This window comes from Ambystoma mexicanum, chromosome 6q, assembly GCF_040938575.1.
Source record: "Ambystoma mexicanum isolate Mex_15411 chromosome 6q, UKY_AmexF1_1, whole genome shotgun sequence".
Taxonomy (NCBI): domain Eukaryota; kingdom Metazoa; phylum Chordata; class Amphibia; order Caudata; family Ambystomatidae; genus Ambystoma; species Ambystoma mexicanum.
In genome coordinates, this window is record NC_090937.1 from 1,401,940,201 (window position 1) to 1,401,967,083 (window position 26,883).

The 26,883-nt window shown below is 44.3% G+C and overlaps 1 protein-coding gene across 4 annotated transcripts in view; it reads right to left on the minus strand.

Annotated features, from left to right (window-relative positions):
* Positions 1–26,883, minus strand: part of HTT (huntingtin) — a 2,905,635-nt gene that overhangs the window by 1,106,746 nt on the left and 1,772,006 nt on the right. For all 4 annotated transcript variants that reach the window (XM_069632055.1, XM_069632053.1, XM_069632052.1 and 1 more), the window contains one exon: positions 6,193–6,334. In XM_069632055.1, coding sequence (XP_069488156.1) covers positions 6,193–6,334 — 142 coding nt within the window. The remainder of the gene's footprint in view (positions 1–6,192; positions 6,335–26,883) is intronic.

Sequence of the window (26,883 nt, forward strand, 5' to 3'; positions counted from 1 at the left end):
GTTGTCCAGTGCAATATTTCAGAGGCATTCTCTGGCTAGGAGGAGGGATCGGTGTGTGTCCGGAGCGGTATCTAGATTAGACAGTCTTGAGCAGTAGGGTAGTCATAAACCGGGCTGGCAGAGGATGGGTGGCATAACCTTTCCTCACCCTTTTCCTACAGGATGCCTCCTCATGAGAACTTAACCCCTTAGAAGATGGTACTACTATGGTGTAGCAAGGCATGGCTGCTCACTGATGCCAAGTCCGAGGCCAAAGTCCCATAATGCAGCCTGTGTCTGTCTTTCAATGTTTTATTTGAAAAAGTATATCTGGAAAATAAAAAAATTTTGGTCTTGGAGTCGGTCATGGTGAAGGAAAAGAAGAGACACAGCACAGGACCCAATCCTGGGGAACACAGGAGGTATGTGCTCAGTAGGGGGGCATCGAATGGGTCTAACAATTATAAAACTCCACAACAAGAAGGTACTTAACTGTGGCTTTCCAATGATATGAAAAGCAAGGTTGTAGGATATAAAATCTTCTGAAAGTCGTTAAGTAAAGAGGAAAACGCTTGTAGGTGAAAGGATCGAAAACAAAAGGCTCGAATGCCTTTTTTTCCGACACCAAAAGGACCGAAAATTAGGGTCTAATTTATTTTGTTTTACATTTTTTTTATGGGGGTTCTCCCACCAACCCCCCATTTTCTTTTTATAAAAAAAATGTTATGCATACTAAACTTAAAAAATATATAAATAAATAAATAAAGCATTCAACCCGTTTTTTCCGGTCCTTTTGGATTCGAAGAAAAAGGGCATTCGATCCTTTTTTTCGATCCTTTAGCTGGACACCGAGGAAATCTAGGAGAGGACTCAACACTTGAACGTGTGGTAGGAATCTGAAAATGGCCTCCAGGGTGGAGCTATAGGAGTCACGGCTTTTTGGCTAAAGGGTAAATGACCCAAAACAACACTAAGAGAACACTAAAGTGACTGCAGTTTCTTTCATTTTTTTTGCTGCTTAATATTACTGAGGATTCCCACACTGATCCGAGGAATATTCAAACAGCATGTGAATCTATGTAAGATCAAATACTGGAGACAATTAACAATATTATGGGGCTGTCAATTACATAGAAACATGTACCATGCTTTTGGGGATGCAAGCAAGCGGTGAGAAAATAGGATTACAAGCTGGTGGTGGGTGGCTGGTCTGAATGCTAAGCAGTTGATTACACATTGTTGGATGAACAGCCCCACCCCTCACCAGCTACTCAAACTATGCAAACTCATAAGGTGCAGTGATCCGGAAGATATGTTTTGCAATGCTGTGAACCCCAGCTCTTGGCGTTGCGATTAATGGACTTGCTTTAGACAACATTTATCAATCGTTGCCCCGACTGTTGAAAAGTTGGACTAATGTTGTCATATGCTTGCTAAATGGTTACAGTCTACTGGGTACCTTGACTGGTACTTATATGGTATCTCTCAATTTTGAGAGGAGACTCCACACTCTCATCCATCAGTTGCAAATTAAGGAAACGTTTATAATTCTGTTTTATTGTATTTTGAAAGGTAACGTACAGCAGGTACCAGACAACAAACAATAACTGTTTACACAATAAGCAACATGTATGCATAGAAATGTCATTAAGATAAAGAAATCAAGCAAGGCCCATAGAAGCCAATACATTTGTACAGAGCCATTAGTCATGGTTTCCCCATTAGTTCCATATCTTGGCAAATTAATGCTGGCACCCACAAGCTCCATATATTTGCTACTCTATGGAAAAGCAGTTGTCTAGGTCCTGTTCCCACTGGGAGATCCTGCGTGATCCTGTGGATCCCCAATGCTTGGCAATATTGTGCTTGGCCACAATCATCGCATTCGCAATAAAAAGCTTTTCATATATCAGGCAAAAAAGGAAACATTCTAGACTATAGTGATACACTCTGTCTCAGAATAAATTAAAAGTATGTTTCATTTATGTATGTATGGAATGCAGAAAAATATGATTGGTCTTGTCGATCCAACAATAATACTATCCAAACATGTTTTCGGAGTATCTACAATGAATGTTTTTGAGAAAAAAAATATTTAATGAATTACATTAGAAGTTATTGCCATGAAATGTTTACTATGTAGTGGGCAGATACAGCAAGGTTTTCAACAAAGTGTGCCTCTCAAATGAGTTAACATTAAATTGCTGCTACTGCAATCAGTAGATCCATATTCTACTCCATCTGTCATCAGGAATGGGTTGAAACCAAACATTGAGCATGCAACCCTTTGCTGTATTGGAATCCTGGAGGCCAATTGTAAAGGCAGTCACATCTGTGACGTACATCCTTAAAGAGGTCACACACGCACAACATGCTACAACCCATACATGCATACATTCAACAACTGGGCTGCCGGGACTCGTCCATTCATGCTCTTACAAGAATATTTCACAACCCAGGCCCATTATGGTATCATAATGTCACTTTGCATTAATACACCAAGGTCCTTCTGCTACTGCAGCATCCACCAAAAACTAACTGATTGCAATCAAGGACCCCAAGGTCTAATTTGACCAGAAACACCAAACATGTGAATAGGTAAATGTAGGGATTGGGAAGGGATGGTTTGAGCTATGGCTTAGCATCCAAAAGGCTAGAAAAGGCTGCCAACATACGTTGCAGGATCCAAGATCCAAAATATAAACCAATTAGTACTGTTAAAAGAATGAAATGTCTGAGACTTGAAAGGAAAAACAGCAACATGTTGTGGTATTTGTATATTTGTTCGTTTTTATTTGGCAGAATGGCACATTTGACCAAATTTTGCCTATACCATTCGACCAATTAAAAACAATTTGGCTAATACATACCGAACATGTGGAGCGGGGGTTGTGGGGGTCCCCCCCCGTTCCCTATGATCAGTATCTATTAGCCTTGGGGGTGTGGGGGGTTACAGGGGTGTTCCCCACTTCCTCAATATTTGAGGCGGGGACTGTGAAAAAAAAGAAAAAGGAACCCTACAGCGTCAGATCGACCTGCGTTAGAGGGACGGATCTGAAGCTGCATGGCTGATGTGTACCAGGAGGCGAGCGAACAGCTAAGTAGAGAAGGGGGCTGGGAAGTGGTAGGCGGTGTATGATCATCTGAGAACTGATTTTGAATAGTTTGCTGTGATCTATTCTTACGCAAACACCCCCAAAACCTCATGTTGTACATAAGCCAAGATACTGGTCACATTAAAAGCCAGCAACCCCACTGGGATCAGGAGCCAAACCTTACTGGCTGGAAGGAATTACGCTTCCCGTGGGGGCTAGGCAGTAGAACAGGCAATAATAACATTAAAATAACCAGGCAAGCACTAAACTACTCATGAACCACAGACAGCATCAAGTTAAGGTTAGGCTCCAGCAAAGAACCAGGCCAAAAAGACTTATAAAAAGGAAGTTAAGGGTGACAATGTTTCAGGATAACTGCAGAGATTTGTAGTAAGGACTGCAATGAGAAAAAGGGACAAAGCCACAAACGACATTTTGAAGAAATGGTCATGAAGCCTGTTAGCAATATAATTGTACCATTTTCCTAATTCCATCATGGGTGACTGTTAGGAAAGATGTCTCTATGCTTCACCTTTCCTTCCTTGTTAATGGACCCCCAAACCTTTTGCTTTTGATTTTGATCCTAACCTGACTTTTTCCAGGAGAACTCAGCCTTCAACTTTTGGTCATCTGTTATGGGGAAACTGACACGTCCTTCAGACTCTCAGTACTGGGAAACTGTTTCCCTTAATCGTTGACTATGCTGCCATTTCTTGGTAACTTTTTAACTATGTGCCAAGTACCTTACAGTACCGTGGATAGGGGTCCTTTTGTTTTAAAGGCCCTAGACACCCTCTAAGGATTTTTTGAGAATTGTACAAATGTGCCTAGGCCTAACTGATGGCAGCAGTTCACTTTTATAGTGTTTTTACTTCTTTTTAATGAACAATATTGCGTTTTGTTCTGTCCTTAGGCGATTTTGTCCCTGTGCTTCCCCCCCCCCAGGTCGAGTAGACCTGGGCTTTCCTTATTTGGACATGCAGCTTTCTGCAAAAACCGCATCTTTCGCGGGCTTCTGCAGGTCACGTGTGCTAGTGCCCAGGAAGAGGTTTGGGTCTGCCTGGTCCCAATCCACACTACTGGTGCTGGTATGTCTGGTATGCATGAATGACTGGAACCACCACTGTGGGGTGTGATTGGCCCATGCCTGGCGTGATTGCAAGAGAGCAGATCTTCCATTGGCTATCCCAGATTTGAGCGCAAAACGAATCTTGCATAAGAGAAGGGGCTCTGCATCCATTCCAGGTCGATCACCTGACTTTCGCTCCGAACTACAGAAGGAGCCAAATATCCTGAAACGCTAAAGCAGACCTGTAGAACCGGCCGAGACGTGCTGGAAGGTTTAGCACACTGAGTATGCTCTTGTCCCGTCGGATCCCTGTTTTTGCATCGATCACTGAAGGCCTGCAAGGGCGCTTCAACCCTTTGAAGTAGTGGGAAAGACTACTCTTGGCACCTACTGATAACCCTCCCAAAGAGCCTCATCGGAAGTGTTCCTGGGCCATCCAGCGAACTGCAGCTCGAACCCAGGGTATCACATAGGAACATTGTCGTCCTGAGTTGACACTCAAGACTTAAGGAATCGCCAGCTTGTGGTCCTGGGCCCTCTCCCAGCAAAGTTCGTAGTCCTATCTCCTGTGGCGATTTAAGAGAGTGTGCCATGCCGTGAGCATTGTGGTCCCTGTGTCGCCCTGCTGTGGTGACGGTCGTTGGAAGAAGCCTTGCCTGCCTGCCCCCCTGTGCCCTGAGAGTTGCTGCACTGGAACTGTCCTCTTTTCTTCACCGAGAGCTGAGTAAAGGCTACTGTCTCGCCACAGACGATCGTCCCATCCTGCAGCCGCTGAGAACCGGAGTGACGTGCAACTGCAGGGGTTGAACTTACAGACGACCTGGTCTAGACTGGCAAAGTTTGGCCCAGATTGTGTCTAGGGTCGGTGAGCACTTGCATCACTTACCAGCGGCCCCCTGGCATAGCCATTGTTTATTATGCACGAGAATCCCATAAAAGATACTCACCATAGCTGGGCTAGCCTGCGCGTCCTAGCTATTCCTGAAAGTCACTCCTCGAATAGTGGGAAACTGTTCGTCATCACCTCAAGCCCGTTCCTGAACTGCTACAGCTCCCTGAAGAGGACCCGCTTTCTCTCATTACGCATGACCGCCGGTTTTCAACACACTACTGCACTTTTGAGCACAAGGCTCCCCACTTCGTAGGGCTGGACTGCTTAAGTAAGGGATTGATTCTGAAGAACTGCCTAATGCTATATTTGTGTTAACCTACTCTTCTGTTGCAGGTTGTTGCTGGGTATTCTCCTTTATCGCATTAGGCGAAACATAACTGTATATAAGATCAATAGTGAAAGGAATGTGTGGTAACTTTTACATTACTGTGGTTTATTTGTGTTTAATTATTAAGGCCTGTAAAAAATGTATATGTATTTTTTATATACACAATTATCTAATTGTATTCTGTGGAGTTTTACTGTGTGTGCGCATTGTGGGCTTCCGATCACTCTCACCCCTCCTGAGACTTAGTCTTGACTGCCTACCAAGCTACCGTGATTGGTCTGGCTTGTCTAGAAGGTTCCCCTGATCCACTGAACTAGGGTGGCCTCCTAAATGTCTGCTCACCAGGTCAGATAGAAATCCATCTCAACAATGACAAAACCTAGGTAACATTTTGTAAAGTACTTTGGTCCCTCAAGATACTAAGTTAGGACCGTTGTATAGATTTGACTGTGTATACGAAGATCAGATGGAGAAACACAAACCTTTGGTTGACAAATAAGAATACATCATTTTATGATTGATGTGAAACACTGGCAAAACCCTAAAAATGAACAAAGGAAGAATATATTGCAAAAGCCTAATACACAGGAAAATGAATCTCAAAATGTAAAATGACAGACAGAAGCTAATTTTCCATAGATACAATGTGAATTGTAGGAAAGAAACATTACATTGAAGTGTTGTGTTCCATGAGAATAGGACTTTCAGGAATTGCTCTATGGAGAGTTCCTGGATCAGGCCATCAGCAGGAAAGACATTTCTACAGATTATTAATATGAGGGAGATCACATGCAAAAAACATTAAAATCTACAAGGTTTTTCTACTTACAACATAATCACAAAAGAGAATCAGTGCTCCTCTTCGGACTATTTCCCTATTGCACATTCCAAGTTTGGATTCCACTTCTAAGTCTTGATGCTCATCAGAGATTTGGGGAGTGAGCAATTTGGTACTGGATAGGCTATGCCTTCTGTAAAAGAAAGAGAAAATATATAGCAAAGAAAAATGTGCTCACATTTCATGGCCAAAAGCATTAGCTGATAATAAGATCAACTGCCCAAATATATCGGAGTCGTTGCTGGGTGCGGGTCAGGCCCAAGCCCCACTGCATGACAATGATAATTTTTCTGGGCAATTGTAACAAGCTGGCAACTAAGTAAGTCATTTATATTCCTTCCCTCCCAAGGATGCTTAAACTAAACGACTAAACTAAACGCACAAAGCAGCACAGAACCAGAAGGAGAGAAAATAGACAGGAACGATCACCTAATTTAGGAATAATTGGAGCACCATCCAACCAAAGTGGGTGTCCTGACCAGAAAACAAACCCAAACAGTAGTGCTTGGCGACCTGCCTGATAGATTTGTACAACAGGAAAGATGGCAAAGTTGTATAATGAAATGTTTTCGCTCATTTACATATTCTTTATTTGGCATTTTATAATAAATGGAGTTTGTACAACATAGTCTAGGACTTTGTTGAAATATCTGGACTAGTTTGATATGAATGTATGTAGAGCATGCAAGTCCACGTTATAGGTGGTGGACATTTATGAAATGTGGGCACTACAAGCTTCTTTTGAAGAAATCTCGATTTTTGGACCCCTGATCCTTAATTCTCCTGGGGATGACATTTCTTATGAAGATGTCCAAAGCAGGGACACTGCGCTGCAAGGCTGAGGTAGCCGCCAAGCCTTGGATAGAACGGACCCGGAGACCTTCAGGCACTTCTTTTCGGCACAGCTCATAGCACTCTGAAATGCAGAGGATGATCCACTTAGTCTGCTTGGTAACAGCCCTGCCTGCCTGAGCACCAGCATAACCAATGAAGAGCAGATCATCTATCCTGAAGTGCTTTCTATGAGCAACATAGTAGCAACCAACTCTCTTGGGGTCCAGGTGGCAAAACCTCTCATCCACCTTCAATTGATGATGTGTAGGGTAGAAAAGAAGAATATAAATCTTCTGTGAAAAATGCAATTCTACCAGAACCTTGGAAAACAAGGTTGGTCTCAATCTCAAAGTCCCCTTTCGGAGACTTCTAGTACAGGGGCATTTTTCACCCACCACAAATTGGGCATGGGCATTTTTTATTTATTTAACAAAGTTCCTTTTACGAACCTGGGACACACCAGTTTAACAGTATTGATTCCCTTAAGCCTCCCTCGCTTTCAGGAAAAGAAATATAAAAAATAGAAATAATCAAACCAATTTAAAATATACACATCATATAAATTTTCATCATTCTCAATAATAAAATCCCAATGGTTACAACAATGAAGAATGATCATTGCGTTGGTAATTTTAATTCTGACTGCAGCATTTAAATTAAATGTGGACTTTTCAAAGCACACACATCGCTACCACAGCCCCACAGCTGAGCAACGCCGCTCAGAAGACACGCACCACACAAACAGGTACGCGGGCAGACCGGGAGGTGCTAGAGGTCCGGGGGGAGTCGGGGAACAATTACAGAGCCTGAGATGAGAGAGACTGGGACCCTGAGAGTATCAGAGAGAGAAAGAAACAATTGTATTCTTGACAGGAGAGTAAACCAAGCAGGCAAGAGACATTATTGAGAATCTGGGACCTGCACACATATGCAAGCCAGAGAATAAGAGGGCCTGGGATCCTGAGAGAACCAGAGACAGTCCAGAAAGAAACGTATGCTTGGCAGGAGAGCCAAGCTATTGTGATACTGCATTGCGAGTCTCGGACCCACATCCACATGAGAACCAGAGAATAAGAGGGTTTTGGACCCTGAAATCAAAAGACAGATGAGAAGAAAACATGCTTAGCAGGAGAGTACACCAAGCTGGTATAACACAACATTGCGAGTCTGGGATTCGCACCCATATGAATGTCTAAGAATAAGGTGAAGCTCATTCAAGAAAGCACAGGGTCTGGGATCTAAAGAGACAAAAGGAAGAGATTAACAGACACTATCCATTATAATTTCCTGGGGTGTGTTTGGCAGGAGTGTGAACCAGACATAAACTCTCCATGAACAAAGAAGAACAAGTTACTTACCAACTATAACGCTCTTTCAGTTCGATGTTCCTCCCACGTATTCCTCATCTTAAGATATATTCGCCAGCTTGCTGCTTCTTTCGGAAATTTTTTCGCCAGAGTGCGCTGTGCTCGAGACCTCGTAGCTTGGTCCCTCGAAGGCCACCGTCGAGCGTTGACATCATCTGTCGTATAAAGGGCTCGAGCTGCATTCAGTTCTGTTTTTTCGATGTTAATGGTTGCACCAGTTGTCTCTTGTGTCGGCAGATGTCAGGCTCTTGTACAAGTGCAACAAGCGTAAGAACTGTATGGAGGGGTAGGTTGGGAGGGTCGATGAGGAATACGTGGGAGGAACATCTAATCGAAAGGACGTTACAGTTGGTAAGTATCTTGTTCTTCGAATGGATTGTGTCCTCCCACGTATTCATCATCTTAGATAGACTCCCATAGCAGTTGTAATTCAGAGGAGGAGGGAGTACCATAGTTCTTCAATTATGCACAGAATGACGGACGGCTTTTGCAAAAAAGCCTCCTTGGTAAGAAGTGGTGTCTAAACAATGTTTTGTAAAAGTGTGCATCGATGACCAAGTGGCTGCAGCACAAATGTCTTGCACTGGGACACCCCTCTGAAGAGCCGTGGAAGTTGCTATGCCCCTGGTTGAATGAGCCCTTAAACCATATGGAGGCTCCTTCCCAGCCAATGTATAACATTCAGCTATTGCTAGGATAATCCAAGGCCCAATTTGTGTCCAGTATACCCAACAAACAACTGATCTGTTTGTCTAAATCTTTCCAGCTTAGATATGTAGAAACTGAGAGCCCTCTTAGGGTCTAGTCTGTGAAATCTCTCCTCCTCTTTAGTAGCGTGCGGAGGAGGATAAAAGAATGGTAAAGTGATTTTTTGTGACAGATGGAAATCCGAAGCTATTTTAGGTAGGAAAAAAAGGCTCGACCTTTAAAACAACTTTGTCTTTATGGAAAACTGTGTGAGGAGGCTTGCAAGATAGCGCCTGCAACTCACTCACCCTGCGGGCTGAAGTAAGAGCCACCAGTAAAACAGTTTTTAAGGTTAGGAGCCTTATAGGACAAGAATGTAAAGGCTCAAAAGGGGCACACATAAGAAACTTTAAAACTAAATCCCAAATGGGAACTTGGAAAGGTGTAGGAGGGAACACATTTGTTAACCCTTTAAGAAATTGGATAACTAAAGGCATTTTGAAATATGAAACTTCTTCTGAGGAGCGCTTGAAGATGGATAACGCTGCCAAATATCCTTTAATAGTTCCAACTTGGAGCCCCGAGTTGGCCAAGTGTAATACAAAGAAAAGCACCATGGGAGTGGTACACTGAAAAGGATCCACATTCTTATCCCTGTACCAGTTACTGAATTTCTTCCAACGAAACCGGTATAGGGATTTTGTTGCTGGCCTCCTGGCCGAAAGCAAAATCTCCATAACGTCATCCGGAAGGTCCCAATCCTTATATCTCAACCTCTCGAGAAGCCAAGCGTGAAGGTTGAGTGTCTTGACCTCTGAGTGGAGAACCTGACCTTCCTCTTGCGAGAGAAGATTCTCTCTTTGTGGAAGACGTATTGGAGGGCAGATGGACAAGTCCATAAGGTCTGGGTACCACGTCCTCCTGGCCCAATCCGGGACAGTTAGGATCATGGTTTTCTTGAACTTTATCAACCTTCTGATTACGTGAGGAATCACGGGGACTGGAGGAAATGCATAAAGGAGTGGAAATACCCAGTCCACTATGAACAAGTCCCCTAGAGCTCCTCTCGGGGGAAATTCCCTTGAGCAATACAGTTCGCACTTCCGGTTGGCAGTGGTCGCGAAAAGATCTACTTGAGGGGTTCCCCAAAGGGCGAAGATCTCTTAAAGGACTACCTGTGCTAGCTCTCACTCGTGGGAGACTGTGCTCTGCCTGCTCAGAGCGTCCGCCGCCATGTTCAACTCTCCGGCTAGGTGAACTGCCGATAGCGAGACTCCTTCTTGCATTGCACAGAACCAGAGCTGCATTGCTTCTCTGCACAGCGGGAGTGATCCTACAACCTCCTCTTTTGTTGAGGTAGTACATGGCTACTGTGTTGTCCGTCATTATCAGGACATTCTTTCCCTGTACAGAAGGCAGGAAAGCCTTCAGCGCTAGTTTGATTGCTCTCAGCTCCAAAAGGTTGATGTGTAGTTTGGACTCCGATGGAGAACACGACTGCTGATTGTCAGATCGTTGGTGTGGGCTCACCACCCCGTGAGTGAGGCGTCCGTCACTAGCGTTATCTCCGGCCATGGTTGCCAAAAAGGTTCCCCCTTGAGGATATTCTCCTTGCAAGCCCACCATAGGAGATCTTGAGCCACTTTGGTCGGGACTTGTAGAAGGTCTGACATCTCTCCTGAAAACTGGGACCATTGAGTCTTGAGGGCCCACTGAAGGGATCTCATCCTCAATCTGGCCTCTGGCACCAGAAAAATGCAGGATGCCATGAGGCCTAGCAACCTTACGAAGTCGAAAACCGGTAGATGTTGGGCATTCTGAAATTTTTTAACCATCTGCAGAATGTGGTGAGCTCTTTCCTCAGGAGGCGAGGCTTTCCCTGAGGTGGTGTCCAGGACCGCTCTGATGAATTGGAGTCTTTGGCTCGGAATCATTTGTGACTTCTTGTAATTGAGGGAGAAGCCCAATTTGTGTAGGAAGTGACAGGTTATGGCCAGATGTCCTTGGGTCAGTTCGGGTGAACTTGCCCTGATTAGCCAGTCGTCCAGATAAGGGTAGATATGAATCCCCTCTCTTCTGAGACTCACTGCCATTAGTTTGGTGAAGACCCTCAGGCGGAGGTCAGCCTAAATGGCAGAACTCGAAACTGATAGTGAGATCCCCAATTGCGAACCTCAGGTATTTTCTGTGTTTGGGATGGATTGGCACATGAAAGTAAACATCCTGAAGGTCCAATGAAACCAGCCAGTCCTGAAGCTGAAGAGCCTGAAGGATCTGAGAAAGGGTTACCATCTTCAACTTGTCCTTCCTGAGGAATTTGTTCAAATTTCTCAAGTCCAAGATGGATCTCAATCCTCCGTCCTTTTTGGGAATGAGAAAATACGGGGAGTACCAACCCTTGTTCCTCTCCGCTACAGGTACATGTTCTATTACCTTTCTCTAGCAGGGTTAAAATCTCCTGCACAAGGAGCGGGTCTGGAATTTTTACAGAGTTGGCTCCCGGTGGATGATCTTGAGGCCTTTGATGAAGACAGACAGTAATCATGTGTCACTATACCCAATGCCCAGGCATCTGACGTAATGCCTCGCCATACGTCCAAATACAGAGAGATTCTGCCTCCCACCGGGGTCTTGTGGGTTAAGGCCTCGAAGTGGCTTTGCAGCGGCTGCAGCAGTGGCTGAGGAGGTAGTAGCTGCTGCTGTGGCAGATCTAGGACCTCTCCCTTTTCCACCACGAAAGGGTTTTCTTTGTTGTCCCCTCTGACTGGCCTGCCCTCTCCCTTTTCCAAAAGAGGAATAGAAGCGAAAAGGGCGACTCTTCCACGAAGATGACCCTGTGTAAGAGTGCTGTTGGGGTTGCCTTATAGCGGCGCTGAGTTACTTTCCCGCCGCTTTTGAGGTCTGCAGCTTCTCCAAGCTCTTGTCTGCCTTGCTGCCAAACAACCTCAAGCCGTCAAAGGGCATATTAAGTAACCTGGATTGTACATCCGATGCAAAACCAGACTTTCTTAGCCATGCGAATCTACGCAAGACTGCGCTAGATGCCATGGATCTGCTTATGCTCTCTGCAGTATCCAGTCCTGACTTGAGGCACTCCTCCATAGCCTCCTTCCCATCCTTTACTATCGTCAGGAAACCATCCCTCTCCTCGCCCTCCGTAAATGTGATCAGCCGCTGCATCTAAACAGCTCCACAAGGTATAAGTGAACCTAGCTAATGTACAAATCACATTAGTAGATTTAAGAGCCATACTACCAGAAGTAAAAGCCTTCCTCGCCCAGGCATCAATCATTTTATCGTCCCTGTCAGGGGGCATAGAGGGATAAGCCGACTGTCTATTCGCAGTTGCAGCCTGAATTACCAAACTTTCGGGTGAAGGGTGCTTCGATAAATATTCCGGATTCGAGGGAGCAGGTCTATACTTTCCTATACATTTCTAGATTCCGGTGTTTCCCAATTTGTCATAACTCTTTTTTGGAGAGCTTTGTGGAAGGGAAGGACTGGGTCTTTCTGAGGTCCTTCAACAATAATGTCCATCACCCTTCCCATGAGGTTTCTATACACCGGTTCAGCATGGTCTGTGGGGTCAGGTCTTTCAAAATCTACCGCAGGTGAGGTATCTAGGCCGCTGGCCGATTGTAGAACGTCAAAGATCTGACATTTTAGAATTTGGATCTATCAGTTCCTCAGGAACTTCTCTTGTCCCAAATCAAACACCAACTGATGTAACATCATCAGAGGTTTGTTCCTCAAAAATAGCATACATAGGATGGCTTTGGTCGAAGGCATCGGCGCCATTTTGGGCTTCGACGGACGCGTCGAGACGATAGTTGACTTCGACGATGAAGACGCCAATTTGACTTCAGGCAACCTCGATTTATGCACCAAAGGTTTTTGTATAGTCTCATGAGGCGCTGGAGAATCATCATCCGAGGAAGCCCTTGACCTTTTGTCGGATTTAGTGCGAGACGTTTTGGATTTCCCTCTGTCACCTTTTGAGTGGACAGGGGCATACTCTTCACATAGCTATTTTGAGGGGGTCGGGGCCGCCTTCTCAAATTTTCTTTAGCATTGAAGCCCTAAAGGCCTCCCATTTGTTTGGGGAATCATGCATCGAAGGACAAGAAATTAACCTTCTGTCAGGCGAGGAAGAAGAGGACGAAGATCTATGATGTCGCTTTTTTGATCTTTTGGATGACTTCCTCAAGCAGCTTTTCGACCTTGATCGCCTCGACTCATGACGAGATTTAGGTCTCGATTCTCTCAAGTCTTTTAGTCTTTTAGCAGACTTGAAATACTATTCCCCCCCACCGCTAGCTTACCTTGGTGTTCCTTAATAGCCTTGTTCGACATCACCTGACACGACCTGCACTCGTCGACTCAGTGGTCAGGACTAAGACACCAAAGACAGTTACGGTGAGGATCCGTAATGGACATTTTTCTTCCGCATTTGAAACAATTCTTAAAACGCGTTTTGGGTGTAGTTGGGGTTGAAGAAGAAGACATTTCTCGAAGTCGAAAAACTGATGCACCGTTTAGATACACGAAGCAGAAGCCCGGAAAAACTGAACCAAACCAACGGACGTGGCTTGAGCCCTTTATACGACGGATGACATTGACGCTCGACGGTGGCCTTCGAGGAACAAAGCTACGAGGCCTCGAGCACAGCGCCCTCTTGTGAAAAAATGTACAAAAGAAGCAGCAAGCTGGCGAATATATCTAAGATGAGGAATGCGTGGGAGGACACAATCCATTCAAAGAGGTGTTTATAGGAAAGCTGGAAACATTTGTTGTGCATCTTTGGGAAAGCTTGGAAAGTCCAGGAAAATGGAGACAAGTTCACTGTGCTTTCCTTTGTGTTATTTTTGCAAAGTAAAGGAAACCACATCAGGAAGAGACAAGCTACTAGCCTGTCAAGTTGAACAAGAAGGAATTTGGGGGTGGGGGAGGAGCTAATCCCCGATCATTGAAATGTTACATTGTGGAAAAGGAACACTTTTTTTGTTTTTTGACAACCCGAGACATTGGGAACTTTCTTTTGGAAAGAATGGTCATCATCACTTCTGATATAGAGTCCATGCACATTAAATTTAAGTTACTAGGGTTAGGGTCAGAAGCAGGTTTTTGGACATTACAGTGACTATTTGACATCATGACGTTTTCCTTAAGATTTCTTTGAGGCAGGGAACACCCTATTAGGTTTAGGGACAGAGAGGTAATTTATCCAACCCTTTTACTGGTTAATAACAGTTTATACCCAAAATGATATCACCTTTGTGTCCAAGCCTTACTTCTGCACCCTTAAAGCTCATACATGTTAACCGTGTTTGCATTATTTTTAGTGTGCACATTTGCATCTACTGCCTATGGCTACTAAACGTGGCTAGTGCCCTAAAAAGGCTGTGTCACGAGATTGTTGCTTGCTTCTTTGGCCATATTGTTGTTTGGCTTTCTTCCTGCTTCCTTTCTTCCTGCCTTGGCAGGTCAGGAAATTCCTTATAAGGTCATGCAATTGCCCGGCAATGGGCCAGGAAGGGGTTGGGACTGTCTAATCCTAGAACTGTCCTGGAACAGCTTCTGTGACCGTGACTGGAAGGATGACTGTCGTCGACTTTGTCCCGAAACAGTTGCTGGAACTTGCCTTTTTTCTAACCCGTAAAGTGTCATGAAGAGTTCTGCATCAGTATTTCTTGCATTTCTTCATCGAACAGAGGTTGCATCTTGCAGCTGCACCCGACTGGAAAAACCCTCGAAACCGCAACTCCTGGGGCTACCTCTCACTCCCCTTTTGGTCACCGAACATGGGTAGAGTAACATGAAATACAAGGAAACATTTACTTACCTTACCTTAAGTAAACTTGTTACAAAACCTTTTGAACTATCGCCAGCACAAATAAATTACAACTCACCGGCAGAGGCACCATTCTGGTGAGAAGCATTGTGGCACCTATGACTTTTGGGTACAAGACCCCATTCTTCTTCTGAACTGCTTGAGTTAGGTTATTAAATTGTGATCTGGTTCCATAATTTATTACATCTTATCTACTTACCTGCTTTGCTGAATAAGTAATTTGATGTATATTTGAACCAATTTTTTATTTTTTAATTTTTATTGGTTTGAATAGAACATAAAAAAGATATAATTAATTATGATACCATCAAGGAAAGCAAAATCCTGCAGACGAAACTGTGGCAAAAAAGCAAAAAACATTAAAAAGAGAACAGCAGATCAAGAAACACACTCATCCTTCAAATGAGCTTCGTAAGTTGTTAGTTTTTTTTAACCACTTTTTCTAAAAAAAAAAGTTCATTCAATTGTCAGTTTCTGATCAGAATCATTAAACAGTTCACACCACCAGTCCTTAGCGTCTAATGATGGTCTTGCTGCAAAATAGCCTCCTATGTGGTGGTTACAGTCTTGTATCAAGTCCGGACACAGTAACGTTAGGTGCTTCAGTGTTGCATGGGATTTTCCACACAGGCGACATGACACGACCACCGACTCATCCTCTGTCCAGAAATTTAGGGTTTCTCTTGTCCAGAAATTTAGGGTTTCTCTTGTAGGTAATTGATTTAATCAAATTTTTAAAAATATCAGTCTGCATGCTTTTGCAGGAAACTTCTCATGGTGCTGCTGGGCCATGTTGCACCTTTTTGCTTCAGTCGGAACCATACACATAGCTCTATTCCAGACGTCCACTTGTCGTTATCCAGTTCAATAGTTGTTTTTGCAGCTGAGTCGCATAGATCTTACCTAGAACATTCAAAAGAGCGATTTGTCTATAGTCCTTTGGGTCTGCCCGATTGCCTTTTTTAAAGATCGGGACAACGATCGCACTCTTCCAGGTTGCTGGAGTCACAGGATCGGCCACTCTTTTTGGATTCTGTTTTAGTGTGTAATTTGTCAGTCCGTCAGAATGCAGAATATCTTCTACATCAAATTTGAGGTCCCAATTTGCTAGGTCTGGGAATTTGGGTTCAGATGAGAATCCTTTCTTTTCATACACTTTTCCAAAGTGCCGGTCCCACTGGGCTTCAGTAACAATATTCGTTTGTATGGCTTGCTGTTGACAGCTGTTATGATTTATTAATTTCCAGAAGTGTTGCAAGTTTTTGTTAGCTAGAGTAACCATCATTACTACTGCATCTCGTTGCTTGAGAACTGCCTTATGAGAGATCAGCCAGTTTTTATAGTTTTGTCTACTTGCTTTTCTGTCTAGCTGTTGTATGCTGTTTTCTGTCTAGCTGTTGTATGCCACTAGCTAATGCAGCATGTTGTCTCAGTTCTTTGCGTAGCTGTCATTTTCTTTTGGCAAGTTCTTCATCATACGGATGTTTCGGTTTAAAGAAACCTCTTTTTAGGCCCTGCACTTGTATTGCTGCAACAAATGAAAGTGCTCCACTTTATTTTCAGAGGGACCACTTGAATGTTTGAGATACGCATCTGTGAATGACTTCACCTAATGTGGATTTATTTTCAAGCAGGTCTGATTAGGTTCCACTGAGACACTCTGCTCCCACCTCTCAGTCTTGGTTCTCTCCAGATAAAGAACTGAAAATTTAAGTTGACTATGGTCGCTCAAGGGGTACATCAGTATTTGTAGAGACACTATTTGCTGACTCAATTTTTCAGATACATAGAAATAATGTCTACCTTAGTGTTGCCATTTGACATCATTAAGTTTCTCTCCTCCATCGCAGCACACCATTTTCTGCTCCAACCCTAAACTTGGCCACTTTTGTACAATCCAAGTTAAGGTCGCCACAGAGAATAATGTTTGGTATTTCTTGAGCGCTATTAATGTCATCAATGAATTCACATACCATATTTATGGATTTGGTTGTACTTGCCAATGTATGATGCCAGTAAACATTAATTAAATAAAGACGATTGCAGTTATACTGCATTTGGATTCCACCACAGTGTGCTGTATGAATGCAGAGTGATTTTCCAACCTAAATTTTTCCTAATTAATGTCAGCAAGCCAGCAGACGGACAACCCTTTTTTCTCATTACGGCAGGATTCATTACGAGCTCCAAATCATCCGAAATCGGGCAACTGGCCATCCATGTTTCTTGTAGTCATATAATGGTGAGACCCTCTATCCATCTCAAGAAATCCCTAAATAAATGATTGAATCCTCTAGTGTTCCAGGATACGATGCTAAGATCGAGGCCTTCAAGCCCTTTCTGGCATAAGCTTTTCTGGCATCCCAGGACTCCAGCTAACCAGTTCCATTGAGTTGGTGTATCCACTGAACTAGCACTCTCCATTACATCCTCATGTCTTCCCTTGGGGTTTGGTTTGCACATGAAGGTAATTAATTTTTTCTCCCGCGATTGGTTCGCTTATACTTTCATCAGTTTTGCTCATGACAATTCGCTCTCGACCAGTCTCATTTTCAGTCACTGGTCCAACATTATACTCTGATTAGTTTAACACAACTGACTCTGTCTCTTTGGATAGTTGGGTTTTCATCCCAGGATTGGTTCTTCTTTTCCATGAAGTCATTGAATTCTTCATGTATGACAAAACCCAAAGATAGAATAAAGGGGACAGCATTTAATAAGAGGTCGCATATAAGTCTTGAATCTATATGAAGGCGAGCTCTATCATTAGGAAGTTTATCAATACATTCAACTGTTTGTATATCACTGAACTCAATTGATCTTATTTCGATTCAGGGTTAGACCATCCTTAGATGTTAAGATTTGTTCAAGAACGAGTTGATATTTTGCAGTTTTGCACTGATGTTTAAGAAATGTATTCACCATCGGAGATGTACTCCCTCTCCTTCCTTCAACACTTGGACCCTTATTTTTGTAATTATCTGCTCTTTGATTTACTTGTCTATGGTCCTTATTTTTGAGCATATTCTTTGCACCATTAACAAGTAATGGCGCCAAATCTTGTCCCATGAAGTCCTGTCTTGTTGTGCTAGCGCCTTCTGGAATTACATTTTGGTTGTTTACCATTGTCAGGCGCTTCCTTTTCTCATCCATAGTTACAAAATTTGCTTCTTGGCCGATGAATTTAGTCATCTTGGGGCACTCAGGGGGCCACACCAGCTGATACACTCTGCCAAGCACAGAAATAGCACTCTCATTGCTATTTGTAGGTGCCACAATTTCATCCTCAATTTCAGGAGTTGTCATACCCACTGAAGGATTCATCTTCTCAACTCCACACATTCCTTTGCTGACATCAGACACTGCCTCATCCTCATACGAAGACATATTCATTAATTCATTTGAGGATGTATCTGCGGTTGGGGTCAGATCAACATGGGGAGATGTCTGTGGTTCAACATTTTGATTTACTACTTGGCCATCCATTTTGGGCTTTGTATTGGGTCTCTCGGAATTGACAAACACATTCACCGATTTTAGGTTTCTGAGGAATTTCCTTGAGCCCAAGTTGTTTCTTTTTCTTATACTTTTTTGATTGTTCAAATTTATTTCCTGAGATGGATTGCTCAGAATGGCGCAGTTCTTTTGAAATATCGAATAAGTTTTGTCTTTCTCCTCTACCATTTGACATTCACTAGCATCCGGGTTGCCAACGATGCCCTCACCATTCGCTGACGTTGAAGGTTTTGAGGGACTTGCGGCAGACCTTAATGCTTTGTTCTGATTTTCTCTACTTGAGCTTGAGTGCGGACTATATGATGAAGGCTGGGCGCCATGAGCCACCTGGATTTCAAGACTGGCTTCTAGATCAATTACTTCACTTCTAGTTGGAGGTCCAACTGTTATTGCTGATGCATTAACCATTTGACTGGCTTTTGCGAGCTGGGTAGGCTCCATATCATTCTTGTCTGGATTAACCCGGACATCAGGGACACTCCCATCAATCATCAAAGTCACTGGGCCTTATTACGAGTCCAGTGGTAACCGTGCCTGAAATTCCGGCAGGTTACCGCCGGACTTGTATTACCATTCCCCTCCGTGATACCCGGAATTACCAGGGCATTACGACCCTGGTGACCCGGGAATTCCGGAGGCGGAATTCGGTAAATCCCCATTCCCATTGAGTCCTATAGGACTCAATGGGAATGGGGAAGTGGAAACACTTTCACCATTTCGTGATGGTGCCGGTGTTTCCACGTCCGCCTGCAGGCAGGTGGTGTTAAACCCGCCAGGTCTGACCTGGCGGGAATGACACCTCCGCCTGTAGGACTCGAGATCACCCGGTATGGAAACAACGGTGGCGGCGGGTTTACCGCCACCGTTATTTCCATACCAGGTGACTCTTAATGAGGCCCACTGTGTTTGTACTTAAGTTGTTCTCCATTTGTTGGGGGTTTGCAGCGAACTTTGGATTGACTTCCTTGTGCGCATTTTGGTTATGCTTAAGGAGGCCCAGAGCTTCTCTAGCGACCTCTGCCAGAATGTTAGGCAGAATCTTGTGCAGTTCCCTTGGGGAACACTGCAAAAAGATTAAGACTACAGGAGCAGCAGTAAACCCAATTGGTAGCAGTCTGCACCACCCAGATTTACCTGGTAGCTGTGGCTGAGCAGTCAGACTTCTCTCAAGAAGAGTAGGGCAGTATGCAGAGTATACACAATAGGGTCACAACACAGTAGAGCAAACACACACTGACCAGAGCTTTGTATAAAAAGTATATAGTTATTTATTTAAAACACACTTTAGGTAATACACTAGCACTCTCAATGAAAAGTAATTTAAAACACAGTCAGGTAAGTATACACACCTCCCTTGTTGACTATCAGACAAGTCAGGGTTAAAGCACAACTCTTTGTTAAGACAGAAGTGAGCGCTTAACCTAGATGGCACTCCAATAGTTTAGGTTAAAAAGGGAGACAAAAGGCAGAGCATAAAATAAAACAGTTCCCAACACTTAGTTCAGAGCAAGGAGAGAAAGGCAGGTTATACTGTAGGGCCAAAGTTCATAGGCCAGGTCCACTTTAAATGGAGCAAAGCGAAATGTGCCCAGGATCACACGGTTTAAAGTGCACTGAAAGTCTTTGTAGAGTGTTCAAAAGAGGTTGGGGTGATTCAAAAGATATAGTTAGGAGGCCTGGAGTCAACCCAGTTTAGAAGCCAAGGATTTAAGGGTCAACTTTAGCAATCTGTAGAAATGGAGGTCAGGCAGGACACAGTACCTTAAAGAAAAAGGAAGCTCCAGCGGGGGCAGTTGTTCCTGGCAGTGGTTGAAGTTCGTGGTTCCGACCAGGGGAAGAGAAGATCTCGTTGTGGAGGAAACGCGGAGTCGTTGCACTGCACAGGGATGAAACCAGCCACAGAGTTACCGATTAAAAGGTGCGGTCCTTTTATTCGCCGTCAAAAGTGGTGAGCTTGGCTATCCGGTCGCCGGGGTGCTTGGCACAGGCGATTCGACCAAGTTACATCTTTGGAAGCGAAAAAGGGCAAACTGGATGGTCCTACCAGCTCAAAGGGAGAAGACTCTCCAGCAGAAGATCTTCTCTTGTTGTTGGAAAAGTGGTGAGTTCATTGCAGCAGGGCTTCACCGGTGGTGTCGTCGTTTGCAGGTGGCTCAGCTTCTTCCCTCTTTGGATTCTTAGGTCCTGTGGCGACTTCTGAAGTTCTAGTCCCAAAGGCCCTGCTTTTATGCAGAAAAACCCCCATTCATCAGCCTAGCTGTCAATCACACACGCTAAGTGGTGAGCCGGGCGGCTCACCACTGGGCCAATCAGAGTAGAGTGCGACTTGGGTTGCTACGGCAATGCAGTCCAGGGTGCCAATTCCCCCCCCTCCACCCTTCCTGTGGAACCCAGACAGAGTGGCACCATTTGGAGGGCTTCTGTGGAGAAGCCCGCCAAAATAGTGGAACAAAGGGCTCGACCTTGGTCAGAGTTACAGAGACGGACACAAACGCCATTTTAGAATCGAGTTCTGGCAAAAAGACCCAACCGGTGATTTAATATTAAATAAATAAACCAGCGGTATCTTTAACATTGCACCAAAAAGTGGTGCGTTTAAAATCAATGGGAAAATCCCATAGACAATATTCCGGTGGAATATTTTGCATGGTAACCACTGCCACCAGCCAGAAACTCGACGAGGGGGGGCGAGACAGTGCCCCCTTGAAAACAGACCCAGGGGCAATCGAATTACCCCTTACCAGTACTTCCACAATATGATGGTTTGTACTGGTTCTGTTCACAATTTTGGACTAGTAAAGCCAATGGTCACTTTACATGCCCTGGGAGACAGTAGTCAGTCCCAGGGTATGGAGTCTATGTTTGGGGGTCACTGTGACACTCCTGTGGTACTGCACTGAGGGTGCTGTGTACCACACATACAGAAAAACAGATGATACCCTATGGAGTAAGAAGAAAACCCATAGCCCATAAGCACATACCGAGTCAAAGACATACCTCAAATCATGTCTAAGAGTGGGAGTAAAAGAGTCTCACTCTTAGCAGGAGAAAAAAACAAACCCCAAAAATCCAGCAAAGCTGCTGGGGGACTCACTAGGTTTGGGAAATTACCCTTATAAGAGAATTCTCCCTAACACAGAAGCCTCTTGTCTTCACTGTTGTTTCTCTTTTAGTCCACAAGCTCTTTCAAGGAAGCATCTATTCTTCTTATATTGTCCAATATTTTGGACTTCGCGCAAACATTATCTGATTCGCCACTTGCCAATTTCGAGTTCATTGGCGCTGAAAGTGTTGACAAGACTTCTATGTTTTCGTTGATTTGTTGATATAACTTCATCATAGGTGCAATTGATATGGACAAGGAGGACATTATGTAAGGCCTGAGGTCATTTAGTGAGTCCTTAACAAGGTTCTGAATATTCTTCTCTTTGAGGGCCTGATTGCTGTTGGCTTTGTATTGCACACGTCTTATTTTTGGATATTGAAGTTTCATGATGAAAGACTCAAGAGAAGTTCCATCTGTTGAAGAGGATGAATTCAAATCCCCTTTATTAGGATCCTGTACTTCCTCTTCATAATTGGCTTGTTTTCTGATGGGACTCGTAGGGCTCATATGTTCTCTGCTAATTGATGTTTTATTCTGCGAGTTGTTTCTGTTCTGAGAACAGAGAATCAATGGTACCGGGCTCTAATCCATCCGGCGGCGTTTCCATTCTCCTGTAGGCCATTTAGACACCGGACTATTCATATTTGGATTGCAATTCAATGGCGAGGACGTCTCCAACAGTTCTTTGTCCTTAGCCTGATTGTCATCACCACGGTCAATAGTTATAGCAGTAGTTGAGGCTTTTAAGTTTAACTCGCCATTCACTTTAGTTAAGTCCTGCAGCAGTGTATTTACAACTGCCAAAGAGTCCCGCCGCTTCCTGGGACTTGGGCTCTTGTTCCCACTCTTATTGTTCAGATCCTTGTTTTTTATTTGAGATAAGGAATCCAGGTTGGCTTGAAAAGCACTGTCCGGGTCCTCATGTGTTAAGACAGTTATCTTGTTTGGAACCTGCGCTACTTCCCAGCTAGTCTCAGGTACCAGAGTTGGACCAGATGCAAGACCCACAACCGATGTACTTCGACAGTCTGGTTGTATCTGCTTGACTATGTCCAAATTCTGGGGATGCAGCACTAGTGGTGCAGCTTTTGTTGAATAACTGGTGCTTTCAATCCATGAGCCAGTACTTTCGGATGTCGAGTGCTGCATCCTACTAGCACGCATACCATCTGGCGGCTTCAAAGTCGTTTTGACATTTGGCAATTTTCCCCACACTAAAGTATGCAGTGAAGGCATGACATCTGTACCCTTTATGTCTTTTAGTTCATCCGCAATTGAAAGCGACAAATTTTTCTGCTCACTATCATTTAACAGCTTTCGGTATGCGGGCAACAGCTCTCGTACAGGAGCTAATTCGTCAGGAGCTAATTCGTCAGCGCAGTCAGCATTTTGTGGTTTCCACGTACAATATGCTAATATGCAATTGACCGGCATAGATACTTCACTTCCGTTACTCTCGCACTCACAGCCTTGCCCCTTTTGCCGCGTGTGATCAAAATTCGTTGGGTACACGCTGCAGTTGAGTTAATTTACATTATTCATAGCACTGTTGACTACAGAGGTAGCTGAGGCAGGGGTAGAGCAAAGAGGTCTTACTTGTAGTTTGCCGCACACGACTTACGCACAACTCGTAGGTGGCGCAACATTGATGAGACCTCCTTCGCAGCCACGTCGTTACTGCAAACGGGTGAGCGGCTGCCGGTGTTTCCTCACATGTTCTTTCTCCTGTTCCATAGTCTAATTCAGAGCAGCTTGAGCCTCGCAAGCCTCCAGAGGCTCCAGAGACTCACGAGACTCTGCTCCGACACAGCACCGCAGGCTGCAGGTTTTTTTTATGAAAGACTCTTCCCAACAGGCAATAGGAATAGAAAGCAGACTGGACGCACCAGAGAAAACAGCAGACTCACGAGACTCTGCTCCGACTCCGCCATACCTATGGTGAATGTTTATATTTGTATCAGTTATAAGTAAGAATGGAGGTGTATGTGTGACACAGAGGTGGCATATTGATTGGTATAGCCTTTTATTAAAAATAATAAAAGGAAAAAGAAAAGCTTATCTCACTCTACTTCCTATGAGGGACTGTCCTACCTCAGCAGAAATACTAAGGACACAGTCAGGATGTCTGTAAATTAAATGTCCACCATCCTGTGTCTAAATCTATTTCCTTCCCTTACACTTATAAACTAACAAATGAAAACTGAATGTCTCATTAAACCAGAAAGAGGCCCCTCTCATTCTGGAGGTAGACTCCAAGGCAAAAATCTTTATGAAAAGAATATGTAGTTAACTGTTCACTATTGGAATGTTCAGCCCAAGAAAACAAAGTTCCTCACTTTCCTGGGAAAACATTTTCCTCGGTTCTTGTTTCCACGTATAAACAAAACATAGGTCTCCCCTCTCCTGGAGGGAGACTCTTTTAAAAAAACAAAAAAAAACAAAAAAAACTCTGAAAATAGTACATAGTTCCCCAGTCTTCTGGGGGCGGGGGACATCTTCACATCTTCCTTTGTTTGTGAATCACAATTGAACCATCTCAGTCTTTAATCAGGAACGGTTCACTAACCTGCCAGTGCCAAACCTGACCGTAGACTTTCCCAATAGTGTCCCAAGTCAGGTTCGCTAACCTGGCCTACTAGGTTTCATAGTGTTTCAGTTCCAGACATGTTTGCTTTTCCACTGACTTCCCCATTTCATCCTTTTATGCCTTTTCATGGTCTCCCCAACTTTATCTGGGCTCCAGCCCACTGGCTAATCATGTATTTGCCTTGAGGTGGGTGTTCAACCTTTAGATACCTTGTTGATGTTTTTTGCTTGTTCTCATATGGGTCCCAGACCCTACTCGTTTGTTTCTGAGGGATCCCTGTCCCTGTTTTACGTAGTGCCTGTCCACTTCGACAGACCTGGTATACCCTCCCTGCCAGGTACTATCCCACATAGGGTTATTTTTAATGTTCGTGTTAGGGTATACAGTTCTTCTGCTTTGCCCTTGCACACTTTGGGATGTGTTTATCTGGCTTACAAAGTTTGCATGAAGTTGTACAATTTTATCCCTTTGGCCTTTTTTTCAGGATATGATTACGAGGCTTCTCAGTATTTCCAGCTCCCTCAATGCCACAACAAATGGTCCGACCTTTTTCCTACCTTTGGGAAGTCTTGGGGCACTCTCTGGTCTCTTCAGGATGTGGAGCAGAGCTTCTCTGCTGCTGCGCTCAGCGTTCTCTCACTCGCAGCTTGGCAGCTCCAGACTGATCCTCGTGTCTCTGGCTGCTCGCGTCTTCGTCCTTGATTGGATTCAGCAAGTCTGTCTTCTATTCTCACTGCCACTGTTCAGGTCCACCTCGCTGGGACCTCTTGTACCATCACAAATCTCTGTGCTTCGGTTTCTGACCTTTGGTCGTCTGCCAAAGAACGAGTGTCTCGTTCCCTGCACCTCCAGGGCTGTCTCAGACTCTAGACAACTGTACTGCATGTATTGGTGAGCCTCCTTGTTCCCTCACTTCTTTGTCTCACTGGTATTTTGTATTAAGATTGGGTAAGTCTCCCTCTTCCCAGTATTGTTAACAAGACATACTACTTCACTATAACCTATAGAGGTGTGGGAGTTAAAAGAGGCCTGAGTGGGGGATAAGGTTGGCACAAAAAGGTCAAGGGAGTACTGCGTTCTCCAAGGGCCATCATCACTGGTCACATGAAGGATCTCTCTCTCCCCATGAGATCCACCTGCCGAGTACCACCCACAGGGGGACTATCAGGTAGCAGCCTCACCTCTCAGCCTTCATGGAAACTGGCCTCCATCATGGAAGCAGTGACAATACCCTGGGATTCTTCACACAAGAGTATTGCGTGATAATATTACCTGTTACATTCATTTTTCAGTGTGGTCAGAAGGCCTATAATAAATAACTGTTTTATACTTACTGTCTGAATTGAATTATTGTTTACCATACTGTGTGGACTCATTGAGGGCCCATGACCCAACTCAAAAGCTCCTGCGAATAAGTCTTGACTGGTCTTTTTTCTACTTTGATTGGGTTTTGGCTCACCAGAGTTTCCTGTTCACTATAACTGGGGCAGCCTCCAGAAATCTGTCCACCAGGCCACATTCAAATACATGTTAATAGATGCAGCTCCGCAGCTGGGTAGTCCAATCGTGGTGGGTCCTTCGTCCGCCACCAGAACCAGGACTGAGTTTGCTAGAGCCTTGGCATAGATACCAATAATCTGTTAACTGAATACCTCACACTGCTCTGGTTTAGAAGTGTGAATGCGAGAAGACAAAGGCATCTTCAATGGTGGTGATTCTTCAGACGATTCTTCATTATCCCTGAAACAAGAGTGACATTTTGTTTTGTAGGATAAGGAAGACTGGGGTCCAGAACAATTGCTGGACTATCAATCTCTTGCGACTCTGCCGCTGCTGCTTCTCGTTCTGGTCACCTCCATGTGAGCTGGAATCTTCTCAATGTTTGTCCTCCCTTGAGAGATGTTCCAGTCGTGATTCCTATGATATCATGCCTTCTTCGGAGCGAGCTCCAAGCCAGGAGACCTGGAAGGAATGTGCTTCCCATCCTTGTGGAGGAGGTGAACAATTTAGGGACATGCTCCTGTGGGCCTTTCCATTCAAGGAATGGCATGAACAGCAGTGTTTTGTATCGTGTTCAACCCCTAGGAAGTAAAAACAAACCAAGTGGGGGGTCAGTGATGGGCATCTGCCTTGAGCAGTGCCTACAGGGCTTGAAGCACACCTTGGGATTGGGCATGATGCAATTAGTTATAAGAAATACTAGTGGTGCTCCTGAGTAGCATAAACAGCATGCAGAGAAAGCAATAGAGGTCATGGAGTGCCAGTGGCGCCATGTACACTGATGACATCCGCTTGCGGCTGAAAATGTTTATGAAGACATAGCTAAAATGAAGAATCTGTGGGAGGAAGGAACGCATTAGAATTGGCAATGGCTTACTGCCAGGAATAGGTGATGACATTTCTGGTGCAGTGGCCAAATAAAAATATCTAGACAGGCATCCTTCACATCAACTGAAAATCAGTCCCCAGTACAGACCACTGAGAAAACCTGAACATGTGTGGTCATCTTGAATGTTTCTAAGGAAAGAAAGGATTTGTGCAGGGAACGGTCTAGGACTGTCCTCAAACTCGCCAGAATTTTCTTTGGGATGGTAAAAAGCCTGGAATAAAAAACCCTGACCTTTCTTCAGGGGAGGAGCAAGCTTTCTTCAATGCTTTTTTGAAAAGAAGCCCACTTTGAGAATGCACAGAGGAAATGGGAAGTCTGTAACTGCTGGAGACCGGAGACCATTTC